This window comes from Labeo rohita, chromosome 3, assembly GCF_022985175.1.
Source record: "Labeo rohita strain BAU-BD-2019 chromosome 3, IGBB_LRoh.1.0, whole genome shotgun sequence".
In the NCBI taxonomy this organism is placed as follows: domain Eukaryota; kingdom Metazoa; phylum Chordata; class Actinopteri; order Cypriniformes; family Cyprinidae; genus Labeo; species Labeo rohita.
Genome location: NC_066871.1, coordinates 43,908,223 through 43,931,562, shown reverse-complemented (window position 1 = coordinate 43,931,562; position 23,340 = coordinate 43,908,223). Strand labels below are relative to the sequence as shown.

The window sequence follows — 23,340 nt, the reverse complement described above, 5'->3', positions numbered from 1 at the left end:
TATCCTCCCTCCTAGAGAAAAGAGCTATAAGACGAGTTCCAGTGGGGGAAACTCAGAGGGGCTATTACTCGCGTTATTTTCTAATTCCAAAGAAAGATGGGGGTTTGCGCCCGATACTGGACCTGCGTGCTCCAAACAAGCACTTAAGGAAGTACAAATTCAAGATGCTCACAGTCGGAGCTCTCACTCGTTCAGTCCGCCAGGGAGATTAGTTTGCCACGGTCGATCTCAAGGATGCTTACTTTCATATAAGCATCTATCCGGCGCACAGGAAATATCTCAGGTTTTCCTTTCAGAACAAAGTGTACGAATTTGTTACCCTTCCGTTCGGGCTCAGCCTTGCTCCATGTGTGTTCAGCAGATGCATAGAAGCAGCATTATCTCCCCTGAGACACAAGGGTCTCAGAATATCTGCTTATATGGACGATTATCTGATTTGCGCTCATTCGCGGGAGTGCGCGGAACGAGGCATAGAGGTGCTCACGTCTCATCTCATGAATCTGGGGTTCAGGATCAACTATGCCAAAAGCCAGCTGATCCCGTCCCAGGAGATTGAGTATCTAGGCTCTTCGAATAGACTCGGTGGAATATCGCGCTATGCTCTCGGAAAGGAGGATAATGGCGTTTTATCAGTGCCTAGCCCGGTTTTGCGTTGGAAACCTGGTCTCGTTCAGGACCTGTCTTTGCTTTCTGGGCATGATAGCTTCGTCACTGTCTGTGGTCCCGCTGGGCTTGCTGAAAATGAAAAAATGAGGAGCTTCCAGCATTGGGTTGCGGCGAGGCATCTGTGCCCACGTCGGCACCTCGCACGCAGAGTGAGAATTACCACGGCGTGCGTGATGGCTATTCATCAGTGGAGAAACCCCTGTGTATTCTGGACAGGAGTCTTGTTGGGGAGCGTGTCTCTAAGAAAAGTAGTGACCATGGAGGCATCCCTGACGGGATGGGGAGCTGTTTTTCAGGGCAGATCGGTAAACGGTCGTTGGACGTCTCAGTTTTGCAGACTTCACATAAACATGCTGGAGTTAATGGCAGTCTTTCTAGCTCTGAAGCATTTTCGCCCATTCTTGGAAGGTTTTCATGTTCTAGTCAGGACAGACAACAAGACGGTGGTGGCATATATCAATTGCCAAGGGGGAATGCGTTCGTTGCAACTGCACAATCTAGCGTGCAAGCTGATTGTCTGGAGAGCCGTGCATTTCAGTTCGCTGCGTGCAACGCATGTCCCGGGAGTCCTGAATGTTGGAGCAGATCTCTTGTCAAGGGGCAACCCATTATACGGAGAATAGGTACTCCACTCGCAGGTGGTGAATCAAATCTAGGAAATTTACGGCAGAGCTGCTGTAGATCTATTCACCTCACGAGCAAACGCAAAATGTCCGCAATATTTCTCTCTCAGAGACGAAAATGCACCCTTGGGTGTGGATGCACTGGCACACCCGTGGCCGAACGTGCTATACGCATTCCCACCGCTGAGTCTAATTTCTCCCACCCTAGACAGAGTAAGAGAAAACGGATTATCTCTCCTTCTGATAGCCCCTCATTGGCCAGGGAGGCTGTGGCTGGCAGAGATTGTCCAGCTCCTTTGGGGAGAGCCCTGGCAACTCCCATTGTATCAGGTCCTGCTGTCCCAAGCAGGGGGGCAAATTTCTCACCCCCACCCGGAACGAATCAATCTTTGGGTCTGGCCCGTGAAGGGTTGAATCTAAATGCCCTTGGGCTTCCCCAAGAGGTCATAAATACTATACAGAGTGCTAGAGCTCCATCAAAGTGCTCACTGTATGATCTGAAATGGCAGGTCTTTGAGGACTGGTGCACTTGTAAAGGAGTTATTCCTTTTCAGTGTGCGTTGAGTGAGGTTCTCTGTTTTTTGCAAAGCTTACTAAACAATGGGAGAGTGTTCTCTACCATTAAAGTTTACTTGGCTGCAATTTCGGCCTGTCATGTGAGCTTTGAAGGAGTTTCAGTGGGCCGGCACACTCTTATAGGCCATTTTATGAAAGGGGTGAGGCATTTGAGACCAGTGTCTCAAACTGGTCCCGTCATGGGATTTGTCTATGGTCTTGCTTTAACCCTCTGGGGTCTGAGGGTGTTTTGGGGCCCTGGAGAAGTTTTGACATGCCCTCACATTTGTGCTTTTTTCAGTATGTAAAAAACATATTAATGGCTAAAGTCTGATTACATTGTAATCAGCACAAACTGGGCTACAGTAATATGCAAGCAACATTAATGTACATGTTTGTGTTTTTGAGAAAACAACATTTATGCGTGGTTAGTGAAAAACTAAAATCTTTAAGTCACTGAAATAAGACCATGAAACACATTCAGAACATTAGTTCACAAGACTTTTGAGAACTGGATGTGGTAGTCTAGAGTTTTTTCTACAAAAACATGTGAAAATCATCTCATTCACGCGTTTACAGAAAACAATATATTGATTTAAATTTTCTAAGACATGTTTTGTGACTGAAAGGGAATATGCGAGGGAGTGACAACGACCATGAATATTTAGTGATTTACACCTGAGAGACAAAAGGCCCTCCTCTAATGGCCCATCAATGAGACTGTGACTGTCAAGGTAGAAACAATGAGAGATTCAGAGAATGGAGTTTTAGACTATTTGTATTTTATTTACAACACTGTATCATCAAAACATACATAATGAAGGTCAAAAGCACATTATTGACTATACTGATCTAACCATAGAGATGTGAGCAGACTTTGTGTCATTCCTGAAAACTGTTTTCTGAATTCTGTTCAACAAGTGAAACAAGTAAATTATACCTGATATTTAAGTGATTGCTTCTTTCCATGGATTTAAGAAACAAAACTCATCATCAGTAGTCCATGAAATTGTTTTACAATAAAAAAAAAAATCAGTGTAGTTGAACATCTGATGTTGGTACAGCACTCTTCAGGTAGCATTCATCTGTGGTGCAGGAATCAGATCACTATATATATATATATATATATATATATATATATATATATATATATATATATATATAAAACTGTAAAAAATCCGTAAGCATGTTAATATCAGAAGCATCTGTAATATATACATATAGTATGATTTTGTAGTCATAGACTCACACATGCTTTATACTATCTTTAAAAAAAGGCATTTTATATCTGAGAAACTAATTATTATTGTTTAGCATCATCTATTCATATAGTTTATTATTAATAATAAACTAATATTATCCTATTGTTATACGATAAATAAATAAATAGGATTTTATAGTCATAAACACAAGCATGATTTGTATGTATTATACAATACAAAACCATTTTATGTCTGGGAAACTAATGTATTATTGTTAAGCACGTCATAAACATCTATTCGTGAACAGAGTATATGACAGTAGTTTTGTCTAAACAATCTTAGACTCTGTCATTCAGTGTTACAGTGTAAACACTATTACTTTTATATCGCGTCATTTTTATTTTATAGAACATTAAAAACATCCTGGTGTCGTGAAACATTTTGATGCAATGAAATGAAACATACTTCATAACGTTTCACCTGATTGCACATGTAGTCAGGAATTATAGTTTGAAATAAATTAACTACTATAATGTCTGCAAGTTATATCACAGTAACACAACAACTAACGTAAGAAGGCTAATAAAAGAAAGACTTGCGCCTCTACGTGGCTGATTATGACGATCACAGACAACAACGCAGCAGACTGCATACCCTGTTTGTTTGCTTTATTTTACAAAACCACAGAGTGCTGTTGTTATTATGAGTGTACACAAATAAAAGTGAATTCCTTACAGATTTCATTGATGTATTGCTCTTATCTGTACGATCAAAAATGACGGAATAATTGAAGTTCTTTTTGACGTTATCAGAAAAATTGCCACAAACCGCGCCGACCCCAGAAGGTTAACTCAGGCCCCGTTTGAACCTCTGGAGAGTGTTCATATTAAGCTCCTATCGCTGAAAACGGTCTTACTACTTGCTTTAGCCTCAGCTAAGCGAGTGGGGGAGTTACATGCCTTGTCGATTCATCAAGCATGTCTAAATTTTAGTCCAGATGACAGCAAGTTATGCTGCTGCCAAACCCAGCTTTCGTTCCCAAAGTCAGTGATTCAGCTTATAACTGCTCTGCTTTGGAGTTACGTGCTTTCTACCCTCCTCCATTTTTTTGTCTTCAGAGGAGAGGAAATTGCACACTCCGTGTCCTGTACGAGCGTTATGCTTTTATGTAAACAGGACACGATCGTTTAGGAAAAACAATCAATTATTTGTTTCATGGGCCACTCATTGTAAGGGTAAGCCGATCATCTCTCAGCGCCTCTCCCATTGGATGGTGGAGGCGATCGAACTAGCCTATACATCTATGTTTCTTCAGTCCCTGGAGGGCCTTAGGGCCCATTCCACACAAGGTATTTCTACCTCATGGGCCCTGTTCAAGGGGTTTTCGGTGGGAGATATTTGTGCAGCGGCAAATTGGACTTCAACCCCCCCCACACACACACACACATTTATCAGATTTTACCGTCTTGATGTCACTGCGCCTTCATTGGCTCATGCAGTTCTTAGAGTTGGCTCTTTGGAGAACCAAAGTCTTGTCTTCCTTTTCTGTCTGTTAAGGCGGCTTCAGAAAGAATGCATTACGGGAGTTGGCTATATCATTCCCAAAGTGAGATACCGAGCGATTGTTTGAAAGAGAATGTTAGGTTGCTTGTGTAACCCCGGTTCTCTGAGAACAGAGCGAGGTATCTCACCAGGCTTCCCTTCTCGCATAACACGGGTGAAGAGCGTGCTTAGAATGCCGTTTTTGGGGATCACAGCTGTATATATAGGGAGAGGGGTGTGGGCTCCTTGTACGAGCTGTGATTGGTCCGTCCTTCAGACAGACATGGTGTAATTGGTGCTTCCATAGTCTATCACGCCTAGGGGCATTTCCCATAGTGAGATACCTCGCTCTGTTCTCAGAGAACCTGGGTTACGCAAGTAACCTAACGTTTTTAGGTGACACCATTGTCCATCATGTTTCATTCACTGTATGTCTGGCTGCTGTTTTTGAGCGTCAAAAACATTACAAACAAAAAAACAAACAAACAAACAAACAAACAAACAAACAAAACAGACAAGACCAAATGAATACCTGTGGCTCCTGATGATACATTGAGATCATTGATGAAGTGAAATGATTGGTCAGTGCATGAACTTTCTGTTGTGCAATGCAGTGTGTGAGGGACTGTGAAGTCAAAAAAAGGAACATCAATTTTTAGCAAAAATACGGGTCTTTATTTAAACCCAAAAAAATACTTGCAACTCAAACTTGTTGCAATAAAACGATAATTTTCACGATTTTTCCTCGATAAAACAATATGAAGAGTTCGATAAATGTTCGATATAATTTTTATGTACCAAAAGCGGAACGAAATAGCTAGACTCATTTGAATTGCGCCACATGGACCATTTATCCGCTCGGACCAAAGTTTAAACTAACGTGCTGCGCGAGCTCACTAAACAAGATGCATTTATTATCTATCCATGCGACTGCGTCGCTTCCATATTGAGCGTAGCTGCCGCGCCTACATTTGAAATAACAAACTTGAATGCTCAAAAGATGCAATATGTGAATGGCTCTGTCACGCGAGCACTAAACAGCGCTGTGAGATCCAGTGTGAAACACTTGAATTCAGCGATGAACACAAATGACTCTGTGATTCAAACTAGTTTAAAGCTGTGTGCAACGAGACAATCAGAAGGCTTTTCAATCTACACATCGCCATCATTTACCATGGATTTACTGTAGTAACACTCACTGCACCATGGTATTGTGGCAGCAATGTGGGATATTCACATTGAATTTTATTACAGGAGTAATGGTATATAATTATAGTAAGTGTGTATTTGTGATTAAGCTATAACGTGTGCATTTATACTGAATGTTTTTAGACTACCATTTTTTATACAAATAGGCTACCTATAAAACCATGTAGTTATATTTTTACCATGGTATTGAGGTACCATTATGTGTGGTTTTAACTGTGTTTATCATGATTTAAAATGTATGCTTGCTACTATGGTAGACCAATGCTTAAAAAAATGGGTCACAATAAATTTAACCATATAAAACTGAGGTTGGTACAATTTTTACAGATGTTACTGATTGATAATAAACAAAAAAAATTACCTCTGCATCCTCAAGCTACTATCAAATGTGCATTTCTAAGAGACAAATAAGTGATGTTGTTGTTATTATTATTATTATTATTATTATTATTATTATCAGACAACCCAAACCCTGTTTCTTGATTTGAAACAATATAACTCATTAGAACAATGAAATTAATTCTTCTATTTAGATATTTATTTTGTTAAAGAAAATTAATGATCTGGTTTCTACAACATTTACTTTGGAACAAAAATCTGACTTTAAAAATGATAACGTGATAATTATCGATATCGACTGATATGAAATTTTTATTTTTTTTGCCCATATCGCCCAGCCCTACTGGACTTAAATTGAACAAATATATCACAAATTACACAGTCATATCACAAATTAAATAGCGTGAGCACTTAAACTTAAGTAGATTGGAAATTATGAATCTGTAATAAATAAATACAAACGACAAAACCAGATTTTGGTCAAGTTGTTTATTTTCATTGAGCTTCTTTTGCCATTGTGTTGTTTCAAGCTGAAAAGCATAAAATTGTGCTTAATTTTAGAACCATTTTCCACTCCGGTCATGACAGCAGATATGGCAGTTCATATCACAGCAGGCGTTCTCCATTCTAATGTATTTTAAAATGTACAATACAAATTTTAACATCTACCTCCACTGTTACCCAGTCTATACTGTAGTGCCCGTGTCCGAAAGTCCCAGAATGCTGAAGTTGCTGGTGTTACTATAAGCTACCAGAAAATATCAACAAAGGCATAGAAATTAAATTTGGATGTATACGTGTGCGTATATGTATGCATGTGTGTGTGTTTGTGCGTGTGTATGTGTGAACAAGAGACAAGAGTGTGTTACCTCTACAGTACATCGCGGGCCATCACACAGTACTTGAAGTGGGCCAGTACTTCTGTATTTTAGCCTCTTGCATACTGGCTGGCACTTTTTCACGCTTACACTGTAAAAAATAATTTGTTGATTCAATTTTAAATAATTTGTTACTCGGTTGCTTTAAAATTAAGTTCAGTCAACTCAAAAAAAAGTCAGCTTGATATTTTAAGTTTGACTAAGTGACAACTTAGATATTTGATTTGAATACTTAACTTTTTAAGGCAGCTAGGTAACAAGCCCAGCTTTTAAGTTTAACAAACCAAATTTTTGTTTGGTCAACTCAAATATCTTAGTTGTCACTTAGTACAACTTAACATTTCAAGTTGACTAAACTTAATTGAATTGACTGAACTTAAAATTTTAAGGCAGCCACGTAACAAATTATTTTAAGTTGACTCAACAAAATTGTGTTTTTTGTTTTTCTTACAGTGTACCGGCACTTCTGACATGTTGCCGGTACTCTGAGTCAAAGTGTCATTAGAAATGACACTATATAAATCACACTACCAGGAGGGGTCATCTGTCAAATCACGTGAATGAATGCAAGTGGAATTGGTCCATGTTAGGAATAAGGTTGTGGGGTAGATGCGTATAATATGCATGCGAAAACTGCGTAATATATGCATGTCAAACACATACATATCATATGCACGCCTAAGTCAGTTTCAGTGTATAAATAGCACGCCAAATAGAAAGATGTGTTGATGTGTTGATACACATTTTCATGAGGCTGGGCTCTCAGATCAGTACATTATAACCAAAACAATACCTTAAAAATGAAAAGAAGCACGTTTTTGAGATCACATAATTTTAAACCGGTAAACTCTTGGAAAGTCCAAGGATCCAGTAAGTGAAAGCGTTAAAACAGTAAGTTAAAAACAGCGCTAATAATGCAGAAAAAAGGGATACAGGTGCTTCTTTTTTTACCACTTCAAGCACTGACGTAATGATGTATGTGCAGCGCTGGGTAGTAAAAGATTACATGTAATTTGGATTGTGTAGCTGTTAGAATTTAATATCTAATCTACTGCCCAGATTGAGTTTGGTTGAGCGATGGAGAACCCGGGATCCCGGACCAATGAAATGAACACACACAAAAGTGCAATTCACTCAAAGGCATTTATTAAGAGAAGACTCCAACATTTATATGGTAAATATGGAGAAGTGAAAGATCAAACATTACATCCTTAAAGGAAGCACAACAGTACACCATGTCTTATGATTCTCTAGACTAGACTTGGGTCATGTCTGCTTTTCAGGTTAGTATGAGAGGGGCACAGGAGGTCAAGATTTTTACAATCTCACAGTAGCTAAATTCCAAAAAGCAAGTACCATTGTATAATGGCTATAATGAAATTACAGGTACTGTTTTGTTTTTAATTTGATTTTTATTTAATTAGTTATTTGAGAGGGACAATAGACAGTCAGAAATCTGCCCCAGATTTAGCTACAGAGCTAAATTTCATCTGCTGTCAGTTGGTAGAAGAATACCAAAACAGATTATGTAACAAAAACATCAATATAATACCATGTACAATACAGAGTTTAAAAGATAAGGAGTACAATCTCTCACATAGAAACTACAATCCAAATTTCTACAAATTATCCCCTATAAATACTATAAAACATCACCCTTCAAAAAATTATATATATAAAAAAAATTACAACCATTTCAAGATACAAAAATCCTCAATGGTCACACACGTGATTCATCTTTAACCATATTTTCAAATGTATCTTCAACTGTGCTAGGGCACTGTCTTATATTAATTGGTACATTATTCCAGTTATTAAAAGCTCTTACTGAAAAAGCTAAACGACCAAAATCAGTAACTCTAAAATTCACTGCACAATCACCTCTTGTCAAAGCTCTTGTTTGTCATATATTTTCAGGACAAGAAAAAAAATGTAGAGTTCCAGTGCAAAAGCCTCTAAAATCCATCTTGGTCAAAAATGAGATACTGAGTGAATGCTCTCAACACATTATATATATTCTTCAAGTACGTTCACTTCAAATGCACTAAATACCAGCCTAAACCTATCCAGAAGCAGAGATGGCAAAAGTACACACATCCTTTATTCAAGGAGAATATTCAAGGAGATACTCATGTTTAAAAAAATACTCTGGTAAAAGTAGAAATACTGACTACAGCTTTTTCACTTAGTTGTAGTAAAGTATGGGCTCTGACATGTACTTAAGTAAAAAGTACCCATTACTACTACCTGTTTTAAGTGTTTCACTGGCAGGCCCGGTTTGGCTTATCGGGAGCACCGGGAGAATTCCCGGTGGGCTGGTCTGTTTTTCTGGCTGGTGTTGGTCTAATGAAAATGAGTATCAGTAGCACGATTTCTGCTTCTATTTGGCATGCTATTCATGTGCGGAAATTGCGTGCATATGATACGGTGTGTTTGGTATGCATATAATACGCACTTTTTGCGTGCATATGATACGCAACTTCTTGGCTTTTAGTTTTTATTTATTATTTTCTTGCAGCCCAACTCAGCTTGCAATTTAATGATGACGTAATTATCTTTTGACTTCCGAAAGCAGCACCTTGCTTTAAAACAAACAAACAGACAAAAACCTAAGTGTTAGTTGTTGATGTGCAAGCAAAAATAAGAAATACAAATGGACCATAGAAAGCACAAAGACAGTGCTGAAAAGTCAAGAATAAAAAAAAAGAAAAGAAAGAAAAAGAAAGAAAAATATAATGAATTACAAGGCTGTAGAGAACTGAACATTATTGCAGACTTCTTAATATAGTCAGTGGAGAATTAAAGTGGGCACATCCAAGGCATGAAACTCTAGCACTGAAAATGAGTCCCGCTCTGGCCCTGCATGCTAGTAACTTGATCTCATCTCATACTGTCACATAAATACAAAATAACTTACATTTAAAATGTCGTTAGCTAATGAATGTATCCAGGCTGAACAACCACCATGTAGAACAGGGCCGGACTGGGACAAAATTTCAGGCCAGGAAATCTCCAAGCCATCCCATACACCCACAATCCATGAAACCATAGACATCCCTATTTTTTGAATGGCCATCACATTAAAAAAAAAAAATATTAAAACCTTAGGCTGGGGCCATGCAACATACTTAAAGGTTCTATCTTGAACTGCACATTCACTTCCATTTTCCTTTTCAGTCTCTTCATTGTTCATGATTTCTTTCTGCATCTCTCTTTGTGTTTAATTTTCTTTTCCCATCAGCCATCTACTGCTATGAACAGAACTGTCTCCACCTGCAAAATAACTACCTCATTGTATTCTGTTTGCAATAACATAACATTGTTTTAGTTTAATTTAAAGTATTACATTATGACCATGTGTTGTTGTTTTATCTTAAAATAACCTTAGCTCCCTAGTATTTTAAAACAATGTTTTATAACATTCGTTTGCTAAATTACTACTGATTATTTGCAGTAAATAATAATAATGTTCTTTAGCATACAATATTTTGAGTGAGAAAGTTTAGATTACAGTAAAAAGTTTGAAAAGTTTAAAAAGTTTGAAAAGTTTAAAAAGTTTAAAAAGTTTAAAAAGTTTAAGAAAGTTTTAAAAGTTTGTTGGTTTTCAGTTTGAAATATTTTTAGAAGTTTTAAAAGTTTGAATAAGGTTAGATGATAGATAGATAGATAGATAGATAGTATTAGATAGATTGGTTAGATGATAGATAGATACATAGATAGATATGATTTTATATGATTCTAGCATGATTAGATTAGATGTTTCTAACATTAAGATTATGATACTAAGATGTTAGCTAGATCTGTTTCTAGCATGATTAGCATGTGTTGCTAGCATGTTTCTAACATGATTAGCATGTTGCTAGCATGTTTTTAGCATGATTAGCATGTCGCTAGCATGTTTCCAGCATGATTAGCAAAGTTGCTAGCATGTTTCTAGCATGATTAACATGTCGCTAGCATGTTTCTAGCATGATTAGCATGTTGCTAGATGTTTCTAACATGACTAGCATGTTGTTAGCATGTTTCTAACATGATGATGTCGCTAGCATGTTTTTCTAGCATGATTAGCATGTTTCTAACATGTTTCTAACATGATTAGCATGTTGCTAGCATGTTTCTAACATGATTAGCAAAGTTGCTAGCATGTTTCTAATAGATTAGATGTCGATAGATGTTTCTAACATGATTAGCATGTTTAGTTTTCTAGCATGATTAGCATGTTAGCTAGCATGTTTCTAGCATGATTAGCATGTCGCTAGCATGTTTCTAACATGATTAGATGTTAGCATGTTTCTAGCATGATTAGCATAGATAGATGTTGATAGATAGATGTTAGATAGCATGATTAGCATGATGTTAGATATGTTTCTAGATGATAGATAGATAGATAGATAGATAGATAGATGACATAGATAGATAGATAGAGTTAGATGATAGATAGAGTTAGATGATAGATAGATAGATAGATAGATAGATTAGATAGATAGATAGATAGATAGATAGATAGATAGATAGATAGATGAGTTTGAATGAGTTTGAATGGATTAGAAATACAGTACATAGAAGGGAAGTTTGATTGAGGCTCAAAGGATTCTGGGGATTTTGACAGTTGGGATTTGAAAAGTGCTGGCTCATTTGAACATTCCGTCAATGTAAGTCTATGGGATTTTTCCCAAATTTAATCGCCATTTTTAGGAAAATCGTAAGTCCGATCAGTTAGAAAAGATATAGCAACTAACTTCAGATCAGTCTGAAGATCTGGGCTGAGTTTGGAGTTTGTAGAGTTAAAGCCCTAGGACGAGTTAGAGTTGATAATTTTAGTCTCAGAAGAAGAATAATAATAATATAGATAAAAAAGTTCGTCAAGACAAACTTTAAGTTGGCTTGAGAAAGCCGGACCAGAAAGTTTTAAAAAGTTTGAAAAGTTTAAAAAGTTTGAAAAAAGTTTGAAAAGTTTGAAAAGTTTGAAAAGTTTCAAAAGTTTAAATAGTTTAAGAAGTTTTAAGTTTTTAAGTTTTATGGTTTTCAGTCTGAAATATTTTTAAAGTTTTAAAGTTTGAATGTAGTCTCTCAGATAGATAGATAGATAGATAGATAGATAGATAGTATTGGTCAGATTATCAATCAACAGAAAGATAGATAGATGATTCTAACATTATTACCAAGCATTTTCTAGCATGTTCTATGTTTAGTAGTCTGTTTCTAGCATGATTAGCATGTTTAGCTAGCATGTTTCTAGCATGATTAGCAAAGTTGCTAGCATGTTTCTAGCATGATTAGCATGTTTAGCATGTTGATGATTAGCATGTTGCTAGCATGTTTCTAGCATGATGCATGTACTAGCATGTTTCTAGCATGATTAGCATGTTTCTATGTTCTGATTAGCATGATTTCTAGCTAGCATGTTTCTAGCATGATTAGCATGTTGCTAGCATGTTTCTAACATGATTAGCATGTCACTAGCATGTTTCTAGTGATTAGCTAGCATGAGTTAGCTAGCATGTTTCTAGCATGATTAGCATGTTTTTAGCATTAGCAAGTTGATTAGCATGTTTCTAGCATGTTTCTAGCATGTAGCATGTTAAATTTTTAGCATGTTTCTAGCATGATTAGCATGATGTTGTTTCTAGCATGTTTCTAGCATGATTAGCATGTTGCTAGCATGTTTCTAGCATGATTAGCATGTTGCTAGCATGTTCTAGCATGATTAGATAGATAGATAGATAGATAGATAGATAGATAGATAGATAGATAGATAGATTATAGATAGATAGATAGATAGATAGATAGATAGATATGATAGATATGATTAGATAGATTGCTAGATAGATAGATAGATAGATAGATAGATAGATAGATAGATAGATAGATAAGATTAGATGATAGATAGATAGATAGATAGATAGATAGATAGATAGATAGATAGATAGATAGATAGATAGATAGATAGATAGATAGATAGATAGATAGATAGATAGATAGATAGATAGATAGATAGATAGATAGATGAGTTTGAATGAGTTTGAATGAGTTTGAATGGATTAGAAATACAGTACATAGAAGGGAAGTTTGATTGAGTCTCAAAGGATTCTGGGAGTTTTGACAGTTGAAATTTGAAAAGTGTTGGCTCATTTGAACATTCCGTCAATGTAAGTCTATGGGATTTTTCCCAGTTTTAAACGTCATTTTTAGGAAAATTTTTTAGAAAACCGTAAGTCAGATCAGTTAAGAAAAATGGATTTGTAGAGTTAAAGCTCTAGGAGGAGTAGCAGTCAGATCAGTTTGAAGATCTGGGCTGAGTTTGGAATAATAAGTTTAAATAGCAGATCAGTAGTTGGCTTTCTCAAGCCAACTTAATAATAGAAGTTTAAATAGCATATCAGTAAGTTGGCTTTCTCAAGCCAACTTAATAATAACAGTTTAAGTAAATTTTAAAGAATAATAATAATAACTAGAAGCTAAAGTTTGAAAACAAACTTTAAATGTTGGCTTGGAGAGCCAACCCGGGCAGCCTCGGGGCAAAAGAGCCAGAGCACTTGTGTGTCCGGCGTTCTTGAGCTGCCCCGCTGCGAAAATGCGGCCTTGCCATTTCATTTTCTAATAAAAAAGCAGACTAGGCTATGACAACAGGTTCAACAGAGTTGGCTAGCTGAATGTGAAACCGTATACAAATAAATATGTCTTTTAAAGCGTTTAAAAAAAAAAAAAATATTCCAGCGATTGTATGCAATCCACCCATTAGAAAACATCAAGACATAAATTCAGGTGTTTGTGAGCTGAAGAATTATTTGTATTGTATTATTTGTATTGTATTTTATATGCTTGTAATTGTTTTCCCTGTTTGCTATTTCAAAGTTCTGTCATCTAAATGAAACACTGTAAAAATAGTGTTTGAATTGAGATCTTGAAGGATAAGTTATCCTGTGGCCCCCTCTGGTGGACAACATTACCACTACTGCCTTCATCTTTGAATCATAGGTTCACTTGAGACATAAACGACTGTTTTCGATTATATTCGTTAAGCTATGATGTATTTTGAAATGATCTTGTCTGTGTTTGTCCGAGAGAAGTCTTTCTTATTGAGAGAAGAGGATGAATGCGTTCCGGGGCGCGATCGTCCGAGGCGCAACGCGTTGATGTGCATTTAAATATAGAAAATCTAAAAAAACAGCAATTTTCCCCTTTTGAATATGTTCTTCTACTATTATTGTGTTGTATCGCTGGAGTGTTTTTATTTAAAAGCCTTTTAAAAGCAAATGATGTAGATGATGTAGATTAGTGAGCACGGACTGAGAACAGCGAGCTGCAGCGCGTTGCTCTGCAAGTTCAACGAAAAATATCACAGGCATTTATAAGTGCTCATTTTAACTTTTTTAATATGTTCTTCTATTATTATTGTGTTCTATCGCTGGAGTGTTTTCATTTAAAAGCCTTTAAAACAGCTGTAAATGATGTAGATTAGTCAGCGAGGACTGAGAACAGCGAGCTGCAGCGCGTTGCTCTGCAAGTTCAACGAAAAATATCACAGGCATTTATAAGTGCTCATTTTAACCTTTTTAATATGTTCTTCTATTATTATTGTGTTGTATCGCTGGAGTGTTTTTATTTAAAAGCCTTTAAAAGCTTCAACTTATTTATTTTTCTGAGCACGGAAGCAGGGCAGCGATCAAGCTGCGGCGCGTTGCTGTGCATTTACACACAGAACACGTCAAAAGCATTCATTTTACCTCTTTAATATGTTCTTCTACTATTATTGTGTTGTATCGCTGGAGTAGTTTTATTTATAAGACTTTAAGACGTGCAAAAAAGAAAGGCGTTTAATGAGGACGCTGCAGAGAGCTCGCAAGCTCCGTAACCCGAATTGACGGGTTCAGTTTTATATAAAACAGCTCACAAACGCCTGAATGTATGTCTTGATGTGTTCTTGTGGGTGGATTAAGTTAAATCGCTGGTATATATTTTTTTTTTTGAAAACGCTTTAAAAGGCGTACAAATCATATATTTTTTGTGAGCGCGTGCGGATAGCACTGGCTGATCGAAGCGGTCACAAATCTATGATGTTTTACACTCTTCTCTGGCCAGACAGTCATCATTCATGAGCCATGGACCTGATAATAATCAGATATGTTGGTTTAGCTTGTCAGTATGAATTAAATTCATGTATTTATTTGTATTTTTAACCGAGTTTAAAGTGAAAGTATGAGGAGATAGCCGACTCCGCCTCTGGTATTGCTCCTCTAGAGGGGGCATTTTTTCTCAGTCAATGTAAGTCTATGGGAAATATTTAATTTTTTTTTACAAATTATTTATGGGAAAACTGTATGTCTGATCAGTCTAAAAAAGATACAGCAACAAAGCTAAAATTAGATCCCAGGTTTCTGCCAAGTTTGGTGTTTGTGGCATTAAAGCCCTGGGACTAGTTAGAGATGAAGTCAATATGTTGGCTCTCCAAGCCAACATAATAATATATTAATAATAATAATAATAATAATAATAATAATAAGTTTAAATAGAATAACAATATGTATCTCCAAGCCAACTTTAAATCCACACCAGGCTCCACCCTCACTACTTCAAGTTTGTCACCTGAGTACTAATCAGACACACCTGTCGTCACCACCTGATCTCAATAATCACGACCAATAATGGTCCAAGCTTATAAATTAAAGGACTCTAGTGTTCTCATAACGGCTACTATACTTACCTGTTACCTTAACAATAAGTAATAATTGATAATAATAATAATAATTGGGATCCCCTTTGTCCTCGTTTGGTCAGTGGAACATTATGTTGGCTCTCCAAGCCAACATAATAATAATAATAATAAATAGAATTAAATAGAATAACAATATGTTGGCTCTCTTTCAAGCCAACATAATAATATTGATTTTCTATTTTCTATTTTTTATTTTTTCTCTTTAAATTTTCCTTTCTAAAACTCAGACTGTGTCTGCACCCATTTAGCTTTGACTGTGTTCACAATATAGAATGGCCATGTAAATGTCATGTAAATAAATTTGCAAACCATGCTTCTGAATTTGGGTAAAAAAGGGACCTTTCAAGCAATTAGACCATGTATAAAACATAATTATGCAAGTTACTAAACATATTAATAACAAGTTAATATTTCAGTAATTTAAGAACATATTTGTATGTTGTTTAGAGTTTGATGTTGCTTAATGGTCATATTGACATATTGTTATGAGTTAACCCTTTATCTGTCACTCCCATTTTTGAACACAGACATAAAAATGCACTATTCAGACTTTAAAAAAAAAAAAAAAACACTGGGTGGGTTTTTATCATTATAGGGTGGTTGTGTGCACACACTGCGAAGACACATTTCAGTTCAAACAACATGTAAAAGTAAATTTTTACATCCAATGACCCCTTAACATTAAGTCCAGTTTGGGAAACTCCAGTGTATTGTAATGTTTCATGCATCAGGAAGAGCTTTATTGCCAAGTTTGTTCACACACACAAGGAATTCCAGCTTCCAGTACAGAAAGTACAAACATAGTGCAGACACAGATGGATCATTCTATAATTGTGGGTACATCTTATCACATTCATATAGTATATATTTTATATATTTTCATCAATATAACGCCCCGATGCTTAATTTTCTAGTACACAATTATATTTTACCACTCACACAACTATTTGTTGAAAAAGCCATGTCTTTTGTTAAAAATTGATATTCATATCACATACAACCCTGGTATTCAGGGATGCAGAATATGCTCATGCAGAATAAGGCATCAGTATGTGCTTTAGAAGTACTATTTGAAAGCCAATACACAAACTAATAAGCAATTAGTTAAGTGTTACTGTACCATTGTATTTACCCGTTGATGTGTCAAATACAGTTGAATTTTGTTTCTATAGACTGACATATTATAAGAAATAGCTGCCTGAAGTCATGTCACCCAGCTCTTAATGCACCTTTCCATCTTGCTGGGCACAGGCAACAATTTGGTCTGCACATGTAGCCCAGTCTACAAAAAGTCTGCCTCTGGATGTAGCTTCCTGAAGTCTTGTGAAATCTGATAAAATTTGAAAAAAAAAAAAAGAAAAAAACACACAGATGTGGTTGTTCGAACGACCCACCCCATCCAGTCAAAGGTCCGGAATTTATGTAAGTTTTTTTTTTTTTAATAAACAAGTGTTCTTTTAAATAACAACGCACTTTTAAAGCCATAAAAAGTATTAAATACCTTAATAAGTATAAGAAAAGTCTTAATTATAATTTCAAGAGGTCTTAAATTTGGGGACGGAAAGACAAAAATAGCGTTATGGATTAAATGTGCCAGTCGTTTGAAGCGCCACACACATCATTTATCCGCTCGGATTACAGTTCACACAGCAGCGGAGCGCAAGTTTACTAGAGCAGAAGCGTTTACTCGCGATCACTAAACAGCGCTGTGAGATCCAGAGTGAAGCTTGAATTTGGTGAAGAACACAATGACATGGCGATTTAAACAGATGAAACAGCGCTGACAAACAGCAGAAACACTGTGCGCAATGATAGTCAGAATCATTTATGGAATATTTTTACTGTAACACTGACTGCACTATGGTATTGCGGCAGAATTGTGGGACATATCGAACTGTTATATTATGTATACATGTATTAAATCTATTAAAGGAGTAATGGAATATATATATATATATATATATATATATATTTTTTTTTTTTTTTTTTTTTTTTTTTTTTTCCTGCATAAAATTCCTTTCTTGATATTTGTATTTTGAAAAGGAGGATAAAGCTCAGAGGCTGAAAGGGGCCCAGAATGGGGGCTCAGAAAACTCAGTGGAAGGGTGTAGCATGGGTCAAGGAAGAACACAGTATATTCTCACAGTATGTTCTAGAACCGATTTTTCAGACTGTCATCAACTTTTTTGTTTGTTAAATTTGTACAATGAACATGGGTTAGAGCTCTTACTTTTGAGTTCTTAAAGTACACCAAATGAATGAATTTCACTTTAAACACATTATGCTGATATCGCAAGAAAGCTTCAAGCATTTTAATATCGCGAGATCTCCTAAACATTAAAAAAAAAAAAAAAACGTTTTACGCAGTAGTGCCAAATTAAACCAGTTCGACTGAATTGTAAAACTTTGGCGATCTTCAGAGTTAGAACACAAATACTGTATGCACTGGAGCGTTTGTCAAGCACGGTGTTCTTGCATGCTATGGTTTTAAAATGGACCACTGCTTTGATGTCTTAATTATGACACGATTCTATAAATTATGACACGGTTCTGACGGCATCACTGTTGTTACCGCGTGTTTTTAGGGAATATTTGCATTTACTCGCATGCGATTAAATTAGCTATTCATGTGGTGAACAGTCACGATTTTGGATAATGCAGGACATTACTAGATGTGCAACAGAGGGGATTTAGAAGTGGGCACATGCAAAGCAAACTGATAAAGAAGTGGACATAAGCCGTATACCTGCGTATACCCTGCACTACACCACTGCTTATACACCACGAGAGTTAAAGGTGCATAATGCAGCTAACTGAGGAAAAAAAGAGCGCGAAAATGCACAACATGAAAATGCACAACATAAAATTGACGGATCTATCGTTGGATTGAAAAAATATGTCCTTAAAAGATACATTTTAGTACGAAATGACATAATTCTGACAAAACATTACAAAGTCATACAGTATGCAGACAGTAACTAAACTTACCCTGTATTTCTAACCCATGCCGGTTTTCATGAAGCATTAAAAAGGGACACATGTACTACATATACATTTTTTTTTTTTTGCACGTGCATACACAACTTTTATTTAACGAATAAGCGATTGTTGAGGCAAAAAAGTACCTCACTATAGGCAAGGCAAGGCAAGTTTATTTATACATCACATTTCATACACAAAGGTAATTCAAAGTTGTTACGCCCCATCTAGGGTGAAGGCGCAACATGAAAGAGTGCGAGAACGCAGAGGAGTTCGAAAACAAATAAACAATAGTTTAATGAAAAAACAATGATTTTTACAAATATAAGTGGGGAAATTGACTTCAGGAGCCGACCAGGCCAAACTAACAAACAGAAAGCAACTAATATTTAAACCCTCTAAATTCCCTATTTACAAAAGAAAAGATAACAAAATACAATAAAACTTCCCTAACTCTCTATACAAAAACAATCAACAAAAATTTTAAACAAAAATGGCGTCGGTCTCCATACCTCCCTAAGAATACTATATACAAAATTTACAATCAGCAACCAAGTCCGAACAGGGGTAATCCAAAATCAGAGTCAAACAGGCAGTAGTTAAAGTTACAGAAACACACATACAACACTTCCCAAAAACAGAACAAAGACAAATAAAACATAAGGGACGTAACAAAATGCTTACATAAAATGAAGTAGAATAATCATAAAAACAACAATAATCACAAAAAAGGAAGTAGAACAATCATGAAAACAATATAGGCTGCCTTAACGTTCGTTAATCATTCACAGAATAAAACGCTAACCCCGCACAGCGACATATCAAATATTGCATTAAACAGTGAAATTACTGTGCTTTAAACCACAACTTATTAAAAAATAAAGGTAAATAATCATATAATCATAATAATTTACCGTATAATCCTGCTTGTTGCGAATTGCGTGACCACCTGACGAGGAGACGAGTAAAGAATCCAGAAGTGGAAAAATGAACGAACTGGTTGGGTTAAAATAACCCAACCCGCGTGTTCAGTGGTGAAAGAACCCCTAGAGTCCATTTGACCCAGCATGATCAACCCAACTGTGTGTTTACAGTACCTCAAACAACCCACAATTTTGACCCAGCACAATTAACCCAGCAATGTGTTTACAGAAATAACCCAGCACTTTTTAGAGTGTGGAAATCTGAGAAAAGTCAGTCTTTCAGAATGGAAATGTGCATCCAAACATAATCTTTTGAAAACTTGTTTCAGCATCCAGGATAAGTAAAGGTAAGTACCACTTTGATTAATGATAAAACACACAGTGTGCAGTTTATGAATCACCAAGGACAATGGTTTCACCTAAAAGCCTTTACTGCTGTACTAAAACAGAACAATACCCAAAAAAAAAAAAAAACTAGATTTTGGATGGCCTAAGGGTGAGTAAATTAAGAGCAAATTTTAATTTTTGAGTGACTGTCCCTTTAAGCTCCAAGTTTAATGCTTGCATGTGAAACTTGTGCCTATAATGCAATAGTTTCAGGTTCTGAATGTTCAGATGATCTGGAGAGTTTGAGGATTGTGCTGATTGGAAGGACAGGAAATGGAAAGAGTTCAACAGGAAACACTATTCTGGGAAGAAATGAATTTGTGAGTCAAGCAAGCATGGATTCAGTGACAACTGTTTGTCAGAAGGGAGTTGGTGAAGTTGCTGGTCAATCAGTAGCAGTTGTTGATACTCCAGGTCTCTTTGACACGACACTGACAAATGAACAAGCAGTGGAAGAAATAGTGAAATGTGTTTCACTGTCATCACCTGGACCTCATGTGTTTGTCATTGTGTTGAGTGTGGGGAGATTCATTCAGGTGGAAACAGACACTGTAGATCTGATAAAGAAGATTTTTGGTCCAAAAGCTGCTCAGTTCAGCATTGTTCTGTTCACTAGAGGAGACGATCTTGAGGGTGAATCTATAGATAAATATGTGGAGAGAGGAAAGAATGCTGAGGCCAAGAAACTGATCAGAGATTGTGGAAACAGATTCCTGGTTTTCAATAACAGAGAAAAACAAGACAAAACTCAAGTGATTCAACTGTTAGAGATGATAGAAGAGTTGAAAAACACTAATGCTGGTCGATACTTCACTAACAGCATGTTTGAGGAGGCAGAGATGTCCATTAAAAAGAGAATGGAGGAAATACTGAAAGAGAGAAAAAGAGAAATTGAGGCTCAAAATGAGGCATTAAAAGCGAAATATGAGCTACGAATGAAAAACCTAAAGGAGAAACTCAAGGAAGAGAAACAAAGAGCAGATGAAGAGAAAATGAAAATGCAGAATCAATTCAGAGAAAAAGAGGAAAAACTCAGAAAGGAGTCTGAAGAAAAAGAGAAAACAGAACAGAAGAAAAGAGAGCTTGAAAACCAGAAACGGTCAGAAGAGGAACGACAGCAAAAAGCTGAATATAATCAAAAAATAGAAGAAATGAAGAGAGAGATTGAAAATCAGAGATCACAGTATGAAAAACAGCAAAAAGAAAGACAGGATGAAGATAGAAAGAGAGAGGAGAAATACAGACAAGATCAAGAAAAGATGAAAAATGAACAAGACCGTATTATAACAGAGTTAAAAATGAAACAAGAAGAAGAAATAAAAAAGAGAGATTTAGAGAAGAAAATTAGGAATGAAGAAGAAGAGAAAGAAAGACAAGAATGGGTGAGAAAAATAAAAGAGGCTGAAAATGACAGAAAAGAGGAAATTAAACAACAGCAGAAAAAATGGGAGGATGAAAAGAAACAACAGATGAGAGAACGAGAAGAAGAAGAAAGAAAGAGAAAAGAGAAACATGAGGAACAACTGAGAGAAAAACAAGAAGAACTGGAGAAAATGAGAAGGATATTTGAAAGAGAGAAAGAAGAAGAAAGACAGAAGATTGAGGAGGAGAGACAGAAACAGAGAAGAGAGAAAGAAGAAAAAGAGAGGGAATATGAAGAAAAGAAACTGGAAACAAAAAGATATTATGATCAGCTGGAGCAAAAGAGAAAAGAGGAGTGGGAGAAAAGAAAACAAGATGATGATGAGAGACGAGAAGAAGAGAGAAAGAGATGGAAGAAAATGATTGAAGATCTGAAACAACAGCAAGAAAAAGAGATTAAGAAAAGAGAAAGAGAAAGAAAAGAAAGAGATGAGAAACAGAGAGATGAAATGAAACAGAAATATGAAGAAGAAATAAAATTCATAAAGAAGAAACATGAAGATGAAGCCAGAAAAAAAGCGGAGGAATTTAATGAATTCAGAGAGAGAAAAGAGCAGCACGTTCAAGATCTCCAACATATGCTGGAAGAACATAAGAAACAACAGGAATTTCTGGAAAAACTCTATCAACACTTTAAAGATAAGAAAAGTGAAGAAGTGAAAAATCTTAAAAAGGATATTGAAGATTTAAAAAAGAAATGGTGTAGACTTATGTGAAACTGTCATGTTCAATAGCCAAGCATAAATTACACTTTTTTTGGGTAAGTTTAGTTTTGTGAATGAGTGCCATCAGAATGAGAGTCTAAACAGCTAATAAAAACATCACAATAATCCACAAGTAATCCACACCACTCCAGTCCATCAATTAACATCTTGATAAGACAAAAGTTATGTGTTTATGTGCATTTAAAAGTCAATAATCCATAATATTGCTTTCTTCAATGAAAAAGCCCTAAAAATAATGATGTTTTCAGTTTTGGGTAAACTTGTCCATTAAGTGGCTTTGCGTTGCAAAATGAGATTGTGTTTTTATTGTTTATATATCTGTTTTTTTTTTTTTTTTTTTTTTTTTTTAACTTTGACATTTATCTGATGAACCTCCAATAAAACAAAAAGTCACAAAATGTCCAAGGTATGTTTTGATAAGAAAATTTACTTGCATGAATTTAGTAGCGTTTTAAGTGCCTCTAATCTCATCATCATCCAGTCTTCCTGAAATGACATGAAGACACAGAACAAACTGAAACAGAGTAAATCCAGAAGAACGCATCGTCTCCTAGATGCTTCAAGAGACCTACCTACAAAGCTACCTGAAAAATTTTGGGCAAGTGCACCTAGGGCAAAAGCTGCTGTAAACGCAAAGAATAGTCGCACCAAATGTTGATTTCATGTAGTTAATAGAAGGTAATGGATAAAGAAAATCTATTTATGACAGCATCCTCATTTTACAGCATTTTTACACAAGTGCCTAAAACTTTTAACAGTGCTGCAGCTTTGCAGGTAGGTTTCTTGAAGCATCCTGGAGACTTTGTCACAGTTCTTCTGGATTTAGTCTGTCTGAGTTTGTTCTGTTTCTTCATGTCATTCCAGACAGACTGGATGATGATGAGATCAGATCTCTGTGCAGAGCACTCGCTGTTGTCAGACTCCTTGTGCAAACAAAAATCTAAACAAATAAACATAACAAACAATGGGGTAAAAATGTCAACTATTCTCATGTTTTCCATCTTTTTTATATATACGGAATTCACGCTTTCTTTCTCTCGCTCTCTCTCACAGATGCACACGCAGTACAGCAAAAAAAAAAAAAAAAAAAAGAAAAAAAAAAAAAGCGCAAAAAATAAATAAAATATAGCTGCGAGCAGCGATGACGGGCCCTCGCCGCCAGCGCATCCGCAAC

The 23,340-nt window shown here is 36.1% G+C and overlaps 1 protein-coding gene across 1 annotated transcript in view; it reads left to right on the top strand.

Moving 5' to 3' along the window:
* LOC127162758 (uncharacterized) overlaps nucleotides 1–22,414 on the top strand; it is a 33,405-nt gene extending 10,991 nt beyond the window's left edge. Inside the window, exons 7-8 of the mRNA XM_051105610.1 lie at nucleotides 20,227–21,310; nucleotides 21,434–22,414. Of these exons, the coding sequence (XP_050961567.1) occupies nucleotides 20,227–21,310; nucleotides 21,434–22,157 (1,808 nt within the window). The 3' untranslated portion in view covers nucleotides 22,158–22,414. The remainder of the gene's footprint in view (nucleotides 1–20,226; nucleotides 21,311–21,433) is intronic.
* The last annotated feature ends 926 nt before the right edge of the window (nucleotides 22,415–23,340 follow it).